Source organism: Triticum aestivum, chromosome 2B (assembly GCF_018294505.1).
Source record: "Triticum aestivum cultivar Chinese Spring chromosome 2B, IWGSC CS RefSeq v2.1, whole genome shotgun sequence".
Taxonomy (NCBI): Eukaryota; Viridiplantae; Streptophyta; class Magnoliopsida; order Poales; family Poaceae; genus Triticum; species Triticum aestivum.
In genome coordinates, this window is record NC_057798.1 from 788,744,812 (window position 1) to 788,756,993 (window position 12,182).

The following is a 12,182-nucleotide window of genomic DNA, read 5'->3' on the forward strand; positions in this document are numbered from 1 at the left end:
CGTGGGTGGAGTGAGGAAAGGGGAGGAAACTGGAGGCCATCGGCAGCATAGCCGCACCATGGCCAGACGGCTGGGGTGCCTCGGACGTGGAGAGGAAGGGCTTCTCAGCCGCTAGCCCACGTGGTTAGCAAGGATGGATTAGTTGTTAGGTTAGGGGATGGGTTAGTGGTTAGTTAGGATTAGATGGGCCATTGACCATCAGGCCCATGTGATTAGGTTAGCTTAACTACTTATCAGTTCAGGGTTAGGTCACTCACTTGTGGGCTTTCCACTGTAAATTTGTGAAATGTTTAAAAACCAGGGGAATTTTATTGAGACTGGAGTATGGCACCCTAGATGTCATAACGATCAATATGACGGAGCTGAATATTGTGCCAGGTTAGCCCAGACTTGTGGGCCATCACTGCCATAATTGAGTTTAATTTTGGCTGAACCTGTAACTAACTAAAAGTTGTAGTTTTTAGGGGAAAAGTAAAACATAAGTAGTAGCCCTGTGGGAAACATTGTCAAGTGATAGTCCAGTGGGACATGGACCTGTAAAGTGGTAGTATTGTTTTAAATACCCAGACATATACAGAGCACATTAGTGACCAAGAATATTCAGTTTTCCAGTTTACTCGAAACATATACTTTCCTGGTTTTATATTATTTTAGAATGGCGGCTTAAATGTTGAAATCCAGCATCATGTTTGAAGATACAAATGAATATCATCATTAGCACGTTTACATGTGTTTCTAATAATTCTTCTCCAATGTTATTGTTATTAATTTGTTCCCGAGCCCACTATTGGAGAAGAAGAGCCACTACAACACTTTAGAAAACTAACCCTTGTTAGCTCACGTCTATTTTTTGGCAAAATTAATGGAAGGTAGGGGTGTCAGTTTGGAAAAAGCCAAGTTCCTATATTATTATGACATACTCCCTCCGCTACAAAATATAAGGTGTGTTAGTTTTTTTTTCAAAAATCAAATATGTGCATATTTGATCAAGTTTTTTGAAAAAGCACTAACATCTAAAATACCAAATTTCTATCATTAAATTCATCACGAAAAGTATTTTCATATTTTATTTATTTTGTATTGTAGAAGTTAATATTTTATTCTATATTCTTCGTGAAATATACATAAGTTTCACTTGCATGAAAACTAATGCACTTGTTTTCTTTCAAAAAGGGGATTACCCTAGCCTCTGCATCACATGATGTACATTATTAACCGTGAATCAAGTTACAGTCACCGAGTTCCAGATGTTGCAAAAAATAAAAAGAAATACACGACCACTATTGGTCGAACACGTGGTTACATAGCTCATCCACATAAGCTACAAGTGGCTCGCCAGCCAAACTGGTTGAATAAACCCCGCGCAACCGATTCCAGCCGGCTGCATCCAGAGGCCATAAATGGCCGCGCGTCCACATGCTACAGTGACGACCACACGCTGATCAAAGACGTAGACCTGTAGATAACATGCAAGAAGTTTGGAATAGACGAATTGTTAAAATGCAATCGTTCCGGCAATTCCATATTGCCCAGAGAATGGCACAAACTCTCACGTGGTTTTAGCCCTTCAACTTATGATGAATATCACCCCATCAGTTTCCAAACAAATTTGGAACTGTTAACAACCAATGCACCTTATATTGTGGAATGGAAGGAATATTTGTATTGCTCATGCAAAAAATAATAGCATGTCTATAGAAACTCCTTTCGACTCCCATGCATGAGAGATGAGCCCGTGATGTTTGTTTGGAATGTGCGGTGAGATATGTACGCATGCATGAGTGAAAGCAGTCTGTCGACTTGCAAAAAGAAGGAGGCCTCACGTAACCAACCAGCATCGTCTGTCTCTATGGCACGCGCGCACGCTTTTCTCGCCATGCATCCCGTCCACCACCACGGCGGGACCAGAAGTTCTTCAGCATCGTCACCCTAAGTGCTAGCACGTTTTTCTGTGGGTGCGATCGCCTCCTTCTATCCTCATCTATATATAAGCTCCATCTCCGGACGGCTACTTCACCTCACCGAAATCCTCCGAAGCAGGAACTCCGCTCTCCTCGCCCACTCTGCTGGACACATCGGCCGGTAAGGAAGCACTAGTACTAGCTCGTTGTTCTACGTACAATTTTGTTCTGTTTTCCTCTTCGTAAATTGAATCCGAATCTTCTCTCTTCGTGCTGCTGTTTGTTTACGCATTCGTTTCCTGCGTGAACGCTACCACTCCAATCCATCAGTCCGGTCCAGTGCATTCACTGTTCGTTCGACTATGTATCATCTTCTTCTTTGTCCTCCTAGACCATCTCTTGTTTTCCAGTTTCCAGTTCGTAACCAACCGACTATGGAGAAGGACCTGATTAGCTTGCTTTTGGGACATGGGAGCATCCTTGTTCTGAAATTGTGAACCTTCGGTGTTGTAGAACTGTGCTAAAAATATTAGCAAACCCTGAGACTGTCTATGTATCTGATTAATTACTGCTTAGTCTGTGCATGTAACCTCTTACATGGAAAAATGGGAGGTTACCTGTTAGCAGACACCGATTTCTTACAATGGTAGCACATATTGATTTCAAATCCTAAACAAAACAGGGAGCATCTGGTTCATGTTTTATTTTTCCTGGATCCATGTGAAATCTTTCTTTTGGTACGTGGAACTCAAAATATTTATCATGTTGCATTGTGGGAATTCCATCGTAGGCTCTTTTGCCTAAAAAATAACTATTAAATGCCACATAATTTCTTTATATGGAACGCGATGCTTTTTTTCATTTTCCGCTCTAACTGTATTATCGTCGTGTACACTTTGTTATGATACTGCCAACATAATTCTTTTTTGAACAGTCCACTTTTTTCAGGCGTTTCACCACATTTAAACACGCAAAATGCCTCGAGGACAAGCTTCTTCAGTGTCAACCCGCGAGAAGCCTAGAGTTGATGCGGTAGTCGTTTCTGATAAAGATAACGGAAGGCATAGGAGGAGCGCTTATTTGTTGCTGGGATTGTTGATAGTTTTCCTTCATGGGTCCTGGTCAGTTTACCGTATGCAGTTTGCAAATCTTCCTTTGCCCCTAGATGCTGAGCAGGCTGGTAAGCGGGGGTTCTCAGAGGCTTCTGCCCTTAAGCATGTGAAGTACTTGACAGGCCTGGGTCCTCATCCAGTTGGTTCAGATTCCCTTGATCTGGCTGTGCAGGTTGTCCTTTCAAGCTACCTTGCTTTCGCATTTCAATAGCTTTTACTTACAATTTCAGTCTTTAGACCAATTATAAAATTTCTGTCAATTTTATTATGCATTGATATATTCTAAACATGAGGGGTCAGTGATACTTTTCTATTAATAAGTTGGAACTAGCTGTTGTCTGTTGAATTGTTGATGCTAATTGTAGTGTTTGGGCATAATAACTACTCCCTCCGTTCTTATTTCTTAAATATAAGTCTTTTTAGAGATTCAAATACGGACTACATACGGAGCAAAATTAGTGAATCTACACTCTAAAGTACGTCTATATACATCTGTATGTAGTCGGTATTGAAATCTTTAAAAGGACTTATATTTAGAAACGGAGGGAGTAGAAAAGGGAGTAAGTGGAGAAGAAATATAAGTTAAAGTGAGGAGCCAACTAATTATTTCTTGCTCTTATCTTTCACTTTCATTTTCCCATCAGGACGTGCGATATTTTTGTTGGAACTTATAATTTCTCTACTGTATCTACTTTTAGTTGCACTATCTGTCTTGACATTTCCATGCAATAGTATGTATATGCAGAAGCAGAGAAAATAAAGAAGACAGCTCACCCGGACGTTGATGTTCAACTGGAGCTATTCCACACAGACATTGGTGCAAATCGTTTAGCCGGGGGCCTTTTCAAGGGAAAAACAATCTTGTATTCAGACCTTAAGCACGTGATTCTCAGATTTGTTCCCAAGTATTTACCGGAAGCTGAGGAAAATTTGATTCTTGTCTCTTCTCATATTGACACGGTTTTCACAACGTAAGGCTCTGTTTTCTCCCTTACTGGGCAGCCTTGCTTCTGCTTTGCATTATGTAATGTAAACTATATGCTTAATCGTCAATACATCAATTGGTTACCATCAGAAATGAAGGGTTTCCGCATGCCTTCTTGACACGAAATTGGTTCGTCATATATTTAATTCTGTAGAATGTACTAATATGCAACAATCCAACTTGGCTAACACATTATGAGCCTTCAGTTGAGGAAGGGGTGGGTGCTGAGAGTGAGGTAAAAGAAATGTATGCGAAATAAATGACATTAGACAAATATATGGGCTCAGTCGTGCACTGTTATTTAAGTATAAGCAGGAGATATCGAGATCTCAAATTTTCTAAAGATAACTTGACAGCACATGAATGTTGAACAAGAATATAGCTTTGAGGCATGTTTGGGAGGAACAATTCTGTTGTTGATGATTTTTACAAGTAATTTAGACAGGTATCCAGACTGTTCAAGTGTACATCTAATGCTATTAGGATGTAATTTAGCGGCAAACTAATGTTTATTTATTGCAAATACATGTAGTGTAGCAGACCAACTCTTGTAACAATTCTACCTTTTTTTTTGCTTCCGCATTGTCAGTTTTTGAGAGAGAAAATGAATCTAACTTCTATCTTTTTCAGGGGAGGTGCCGGAGATTGCAGTTCATGTGTAGGAGTCATGCTAGAGCTTGCACGGGGAGTGGCTCAGTGGGCTCATGGGTTTAAGAGTGGTGTCCTATTTCTATTCAACACAGGGGAAGAAGAGGGTCTTGTCGGGGCCCACAGTTTTATAACTCAGGTCACTATTTTCATATGTCACACATATATCATGTCGAACTGTTACATAGGTCATTGTGGTTATGCTCCATAATGTCATTTAGTAATTTTTGTGCAGCACCACTGGAGAAACTCAGTACGTTTTGCTGTTGATTTGGAAGCTATGGGCATCGGTGGGAAATCCACACTTTTTCAGGTTGGCCTCACGTTTTGTTTTCACAAATTATTCTTGCATTTATGATTGTAACAATCGTGTACCTGTTTCTTATTTTAGTTTGTTGCTAATGCTAGTAAATAAGGTTTTTGAACATTTTACGCAAACCATGAGTTACTTGGTCGCTAATGCATCAGATTGTTTTCTTTGGTTCTTCAATTGCTGTTTATTCTTCGAGTGTTATCACAACATTACTTCTGAACCTTTTAAGCTTAGCTTACTATATTTGTTCATATAACAGGGTACTCACCAATGGGCTTTGGAGAGCTTTGCCACTGTAGCGAAATACCCATCTGCTCAGATAGCTATACAGGTAAAAAAGGAACAGATTGAGTAGGAATTGATTCAGAAACCTTAGAAAGAACGGTTTGAACAGTTTTTATTGATTCTCAAGCTTGCTGTCTTAGAAAGAACAGTTTGCACTTTCCATAGAGGTTCCTTTACCCTGTCAAATACAGATCTAGCTGTAGAAGCTTGAGTGATCTTCCTGTTCCAAATTATTGGGTAAAAAGTAAAATTATATTGTGGCCAGTAGCATGGAACATTGGATTGTGGCAAATAGCAGTGGCAATTTTGTCATGTTTCCAGGAACTCTGCAATCAGCTCAGAGCAAAATGGAGTGATATTTTATCCACTGTCAATTTGAATTTTCCCTATTTAATTCACCTTTTGATATGGAAAAAATGACATGATTGTTCCTCATCCACCCCACACACACTTGTTTGGTGCTAACACCAAACTTATAGAAGAAATATCAAGTGATATCATGTTGCTAGAGTGAACGGAGACGGTTCGACCTGTCACTTTACTCAACCAGCATAGTTCAATGTCTTCGTAGCTTGCAAATACGATATAACCCAAATTTGTAATTGCAGGATATTTTCAATTCTGGAGCAATAAATTCTGCTACAGATTTCCAAATATATCTTGAGGTTGCTGGTCTTCCTGGCCTTGATTTTGCATATACAGATATGACATCTGTGTATCACACAAAGGTTTGCTTTCATGACTTTATATATGCACAATTCCATATATTCTGCATCAGGTGGTAGAAGTTACTTTGCTCTGTTTTGGGTACTGTTTTGAATTATTATTATTTTAGTTGTTTGTCGTAATGGCGCAAATGATGCACCGTCGGAAATATATCGATTATGCACAACTTTTTCATGTGTGGAACACTTTTCCAGATTCGTTACACTTTAAGCAACTTAGTAGATATTTCTTTTCTTAAGCACACATCAAATTATGTGTCTGGGTATTAAGAAGAGGATGCCAAGAAGGCACAAAGTATAGCTTGGCCAACGGCCAACAAAAGGAAACTGATTTACAGAAATAAAGCACAATAAACACAATGAAAAAAGAAAAATAACTAAGCTAGGCCATGTCATGTTAGCACTTTATTAGATACTAATGACAAATGTTTAGCTTATGTTCTATTTTTTTTATAAATAGATTGGATTGCTACGTACATATATAAAGCCAAATTTCTGAAGAAAAAAATGTTACAGACCCTCAGTCCATTAAAATTCACTAACTATATTTGTTATTAACATAATAACAAATATATCTGTATCAGATACTCGGTGAAAGAATCTACTGGTTACTTTCCTGTTCTAAGATCTAGAGATTATGGACCTTGAGATTAAGCTAGGTTACTGTCATTGATTTACCCTTTCCAAACAAAAAGGAATATAGTGAGTATATATGTACTCTGAACCAAAAGTAGCACTTTGATATAAATAGGTTAAAGGTGAACACATCACATGTGAACTTCACTTCTTGAGGATCCACCTGATTGTTCACGGCTCCTCGTAGAGGGTGAATGCGTGATTCTAATTCCAAATTGTACTATATATCCGAGCATTTGTTTCCTATTGTGAATTGATTAAAATAATTTCGTTGCCATGAGATTGTAAATTAATTATGTCTTTCCAACAGAAATTAGAACAAGCTGATAGTTTTAGACGTAATTTTAACTTTGATTAATATTGGGAGTGTAACTGAAGGTCAAAGGAATATATATGTGGTGGCAGCTTCAATCTATTTATTTTGGTACCAAGCATTTTCGTTGCCTACTCATGATTTTTTATTGTTATCTTTTGTGCAGAATGACAAAATAGAGCATCTTAAACCAGGATCCCTTCAGCATAATGGAGAAAATATGCTTGCCTTCCTACTCCATGCTGCTTCATCACAAAAATTTATGGAAGATGCACACGAGGCAAAGCAAGAGAGCGTAGAGCAGAAGAAAGCTATCTTCTTTGACATTCTGGTATAACGATTAAAATATTTTTTATCAAATATTTGATTATACCATGCAATATCTAGTTTTTCCTTAAGCTAAGAAAGCAGATGTATAGATTTCAATTTTCATAAGTTCTCGTGGGAAATTTTTGATCACTACTCTATGTCTTCATATGCTAATTTTTCACATAATGAAGGACCATAATAATTTCACCAAATTTTATAATTTAGAATTGTTAAGTCATGTAGTAATCTAGGAAACAGCAAGACCAACGAATGATTTGTAAAAAATTTATTACCAACAATTTGTTGTGAAATAAATATGAATTCTTTGGACCAAAATCTTAGTGAATTGTGATGTTCTTGCAAAGTTAATTTGACTGGATGGCAAGATAAAATAGGGGTATGGGTATAACTGGAGCAAAGAAGAGAAAATAAATGTCTCATATTTGGTCCTAATAGAAATAACGCTATATTTACATCATATATTACTTTGAGGAATGAAACAATTCTTATATGAGGTATCCACCTTTGATGTCATGGTTCTTTGATTTTGTCTGTTTAGAGCAATGGAATGGAGTCATCTAATGTTTTTGCCTGTCACCCCCCTATTCCTTACCTCCTTTTTGACTTCATGATCATCTAGAGTGCCATGGTTTTGTGACTAGGTCATACCATGACTCAAACTAAATATTAGAATTAGGTTTGAAGCTATGATTAGATGTCCATGTGCTCCTGGCATTATATGATTCTTCAAAAACACTCTAGTGCTTTTGATGATTGGTGTTGTTTGACTTGGCTGACATAAATATGAACAATGGATTCCTGCAAAAGAAAACTTAGACAATTATATAACCAAGGAGAATACGCAGATAATTCTAGTACGTGTTCAGATGTGTTGGCAGTATCTTAAAAATAGACAACATATTTGTTTACACACACACACACACACACACACACACACACACACACACACACACACATATATATATATATATATATATATATATATAACAAAAAAGATTTAGTTAGCACGATTTTTCATATTCAACTGAATATTATTTTGTTTCACCTTCTCACTTGTATGTTATTATTTTTTGCAGGGCAAGTACATGGTGGTCTATCCGCAACGACTAGCAACCATGTTTCACAACTCAATAATATTCCACTCACTTGTGATATTGGGAATGTCACTGCTTATGGGCAGATGCTCTGTGCTTGTGTCCCTCGGAATATCATGCTTGAGCATTATTTTGACGCTGATATTTTCGATCTTCTTACCAGTTGTGGTTGCATTTGCCCTGCCACATATTTGTCCCTTTCCTATCTCATTTGTTGCAAATCAGTGGTTAGTTATTGGCTTATTTGGTTCACCTGCATTGCTTGGGGCATTCATTGGTCAGCACATTGGATTTATTCTCCTGAAGAAGCATATTGAACAAGTGTATTCAAGAACAAAGCCAGGTCTAACTGGTAATAAGATGGATTACATTGTTGGTCTAGAAGCTGAGAGGTGGATTTTCAAATCTGGTTTTCTCCAGTGGCTCATAGTTTTGATATTTGGAACCTATTTTAAGGTCGGAGCATCCTATATAGCACTCATCTGGCTTGTTTCGCCTGCCTTTGCATGTAAGTTGGGGTGACTATCTAAGAGTTAATATGTTGATATTCACCTTGAGTATTGATCATGGTTGTTGTTTTGTTGTAGATGGCCTTATGGAAGCAACACTATCTCCTCTAAGGTCACCTAAAAATCTTAAGGTTGTTACATTGGTCTTGGCTTTAGCTGTGCCAGTTGTGTCATCTGCTGGTTTGGTTATTCGCATGGTTGATGTGATGGTTGGCACTATTGTACGTGCGGATAGGTAAATATCTAGAGTCTGTAACGTCCAAACTTGTTCTAGATTTTCTCACTTGCTATGTTTTTTAGGACACGATTAAGCTTATACTTAAATTATATTAATAGAGAGTATTGTGCCAGTTAACCTAAGTTAACTGAACTAATTTCAACCTTATTTGCACTTATATGTGCAGGAACCCTGGTGGACTGCCAGGCTGGCTTGGAAATGTAGTCGTTGCTGTTGCCATCGCAATAGTCGTGTCCTTTATGTTTGTGTATCTTCTTTCGTATGTCCATATTTCAGGTAAACCATGTCATGCTTTATCATCACATTTTGCTTCTGTTACATGATTTATCAATTTCTGCTACCTTGTACATATATATAATTTGATTTTGCTTTGATTGTGACATATAATGTAAGAGGTGTGTTGTAATGACCGTTTTGCCGCTCGGATATGCATCAAGATACTTTGTTATTCTGGATTAAAATAATGCCAAAATGGTGCTAAATCTACAGGCCACCAAAGGTGACCAAGAACCTAGACTAAGAAACAACTAAAAAACCAAAAATGTCAAGCAGCTTCAAAGCCAAACTAATCAGAGGAATGATCATAGGTTTGTTACGACTTTGCTTTTGATGGTTAGAAGAAGGCTCATTACATCCATTTTTTATATTTCTCCAATGTGTACATACATCTGCCTTCTATTTCACACATCCCAAAATAAGTTGATATCCGATATATGTTTTCTGTAGGTGCGAAAAGGGCACTTCTCTTTGTGTTATGTGCATCCTTTGGTCTTGCCATTGCACTGGTATCAAGTGGTATTGTTCCAGCATTCACAGAGGATATTTCTCGTACTGTAAATGTAAGCACTGCTATAACACCGTTTGATTGTGTTAGTACTCCCCCCGTTACAAAATAAAGTGATGTTTTGGATGTCTAAAGTCAAACAATGAAAACTTGCACCACTGATATTGTTTTAAATATCCAGGTTGGGAGCTTCAAAAATGTATGCATAAATTTTTCTCAAGGATTACTTTCAAATCAAAATACTTATAATTTTATTGGTCATTATAAATATATTGCAATAGATAATGGTCAAAGTTATATTTTGATGATCGTGTTAATACACAAAACGTCACTTTTTCATTGAACGGAGGGAGTATGAATTTATCTAGACATGTACTATTCTAATACTTTTGGTCAGTGGTTAACTATTTTGACTCTTTTAATGTTGTCATATGCTTTCCATAAATTTTGATCATTTTCTATGTTTGTAACCTGATTTTTTTTACAGTTCAACACTATTTTGCGGATACCAACAAAGAATGCACTCAACACATATCAAAATATAAGTTATTTCTAGTAGCTAGTTTCTTCAAACAAAGAATTGGAAGTAAATGATTATCCCTTCCGATCGAAAAATAAGTAGTTGTAGTTTTGTGCATTAGAATTAAGGGGGCGTAAGAAATGTCTTTTATGCCACTCAAATGTTACCACAAACAATTGATTATATTATATTTCCATTACCTTCTAGTATCATTTCCCTACTTAGAAATTTCAATGAAGAAATCATGAAACAATTAAATTATCTTAAAAATTTGGTATTTAAATTTTCATATGCAACATAACAACTTATATTTGCAAATCATTTCTAGGATAGTACAAGTAACATGATTCACTAGCCTTTTGATGTATATTCTGCCTAAATTTTTTGTCTGGAATTGTGAGAATGTTTCCCCTTATTTCCATTATCAAGCTCATACTAGAAATGATACTTATTAGATGATAATTGTTTCACTACTTCCTCAGGTTGTGCATGTTGTTGATACTACAAGAATGAATGATGGAAGCACAGAACCATTATCCTATGTATCATTGTTTTCGCATACACCTGGAAAGTTGACACAGGAATTGATGGACCTTAGAGGGGAAGAATTTTCTTGCGGAAGGAATATGACAATTGATTTTGCGACATTTACCATGATGTATGGCTGCAGGAGTTACAAACGGAGCAATACTGGGTGGAGCAAATCAGAAGTTCCTATGCTCCATGTTGAAAGTGATTATGCTACTGATGATGCACGTAGAACAATAGTGTCAATTGATACTAAGTCATCTACTCGTTGGTCGCTGGCAATCAATAAACAGGAAATTGATGACTTCACTATTCATGGTGAGCTACAATTAACTAGATGGATAAATCTAGGTGGACTAGATAGTTATTATTTGACTTCTTGTTAACCTTTCCATGTATTATCTTACTCAGTGGACTCGAATAAGTTGGTTCATCTGGGTGGTAAGAGGGAGGTTGATGGATGGCATACAATCCGCTTTGCAGGTGGCAAGAGCTCACCAACAAAATTCGAGTTAACCCTTTTTTGGTCAAGTAATGGAACACATGCATCTGCAAAAGAAACTAAAGCAGAAAACTTTTCTCCTCTGGTAAAACTAAGAACGGATGTGAATAGGGTTACACCAATGGTTGAGACGGTTCTTGAGAAGCTTCCACGTTGGTCTACACCTTTTGGCAAGTCTACATCTCCTTATACATTGGCTTTCTTGACTGCTCTTCCTATCAATATTTAGGAAAAGTACATTGTTCCCCTAAGTTTTAGTCGTTTCATGTCACAAGCTTAACTTCAAATCGAATAATGGTTGTAATAAAGATTGTATTTTTCACATGGGGGACATTGAATGCACATCCAAATTCGGGACATTCTGCATTGTCGATTTGTTGTTTACTATTCCAGTCCAAACTTCAAAACAATGTCACTTTGTTCATGGGTCGTGTGAGATCAGACACGCTTGACACGAAGTTGCATCGAGTAACCCACACTTCCTGAGAAGAACATTACACAGAGCACTGTTGTACTTAGTGGATTGAAGTTTTGAAGTATTCATGATCACCAGAACTCAGAAGGCTCTTCACTATTAACATTTAACGGGAGAGATACTTTGTATATGCACAACTCGCCCGAGTGATTATGGAGGCCACCCATCCGCCACCTAGAAAGCTCTACATCACCATGCTAGCCAACCACTGCTGTCGGAGGAGGTCATCGGCGATGACGGCGGTGGCGGCTTGCCTTCCCCTCCCCATCTCATATGGGTGGCTT

The 12,182-nt window shown here is 37.6% G+C and overlaps 1 protein-coding gene across 3 annotated transcripts; it reads left to right on the forward strand.

Annotated features, from left to right (window-relative positions):
* The first annotated feature begins 1,955 nt into the window (after positions 1-1,955).
* On the forward strand, positions 1,956-11,789 carry LOC123047423 (endoplasmic reticulum metallopeptidase 1). Of its 3 annotated transcripts, none has more exons than XM_044470974.1 (14): positions 1,956-2,082; positions 2,850-3,185; positions 3,746-3,984; positions 4,629-4,785; positions 4,882-4,959; positions 5,219-5,290; positions 5,853-5,972; positions 7,085-7,249; positions 8,325-8,850; positions 8,930-9,086; positions 9,256-9,365; positions 9,816-9,928; positions 10,876-11,239; positions 11,333-11,789. In XM_044470974.1, exons 2-14 carry the CDS (start codon positions 2,877-2,879, stop codon positions 11,650-11,652), a joined length of 2,730 nt encoding a protein of 909 aa, XP_044326909.1. In that variant the 5' UTR covers positions 1,956-2,082; positions 2,850-2,876; the 3' UTR covers positions 11,653-11,789. The 3 variants fall into 3 exon arrangements, with proteins under 3 accessions (XP_044326909.1, XP_044326908.1, XP_044326910.1); XM_044470973.1 differs by having other exon boundaries at positions 1,965-2,082; positions 2,836-3,185; XM_044470975.1 differs by having other exon boundaries at positions 1,965-2,082; positions 2,836-3,185; positions 11,405-11,789.
* The last annotated feature ends 393 nt before the right edge of the window (positions 11,790-12,182 follow it).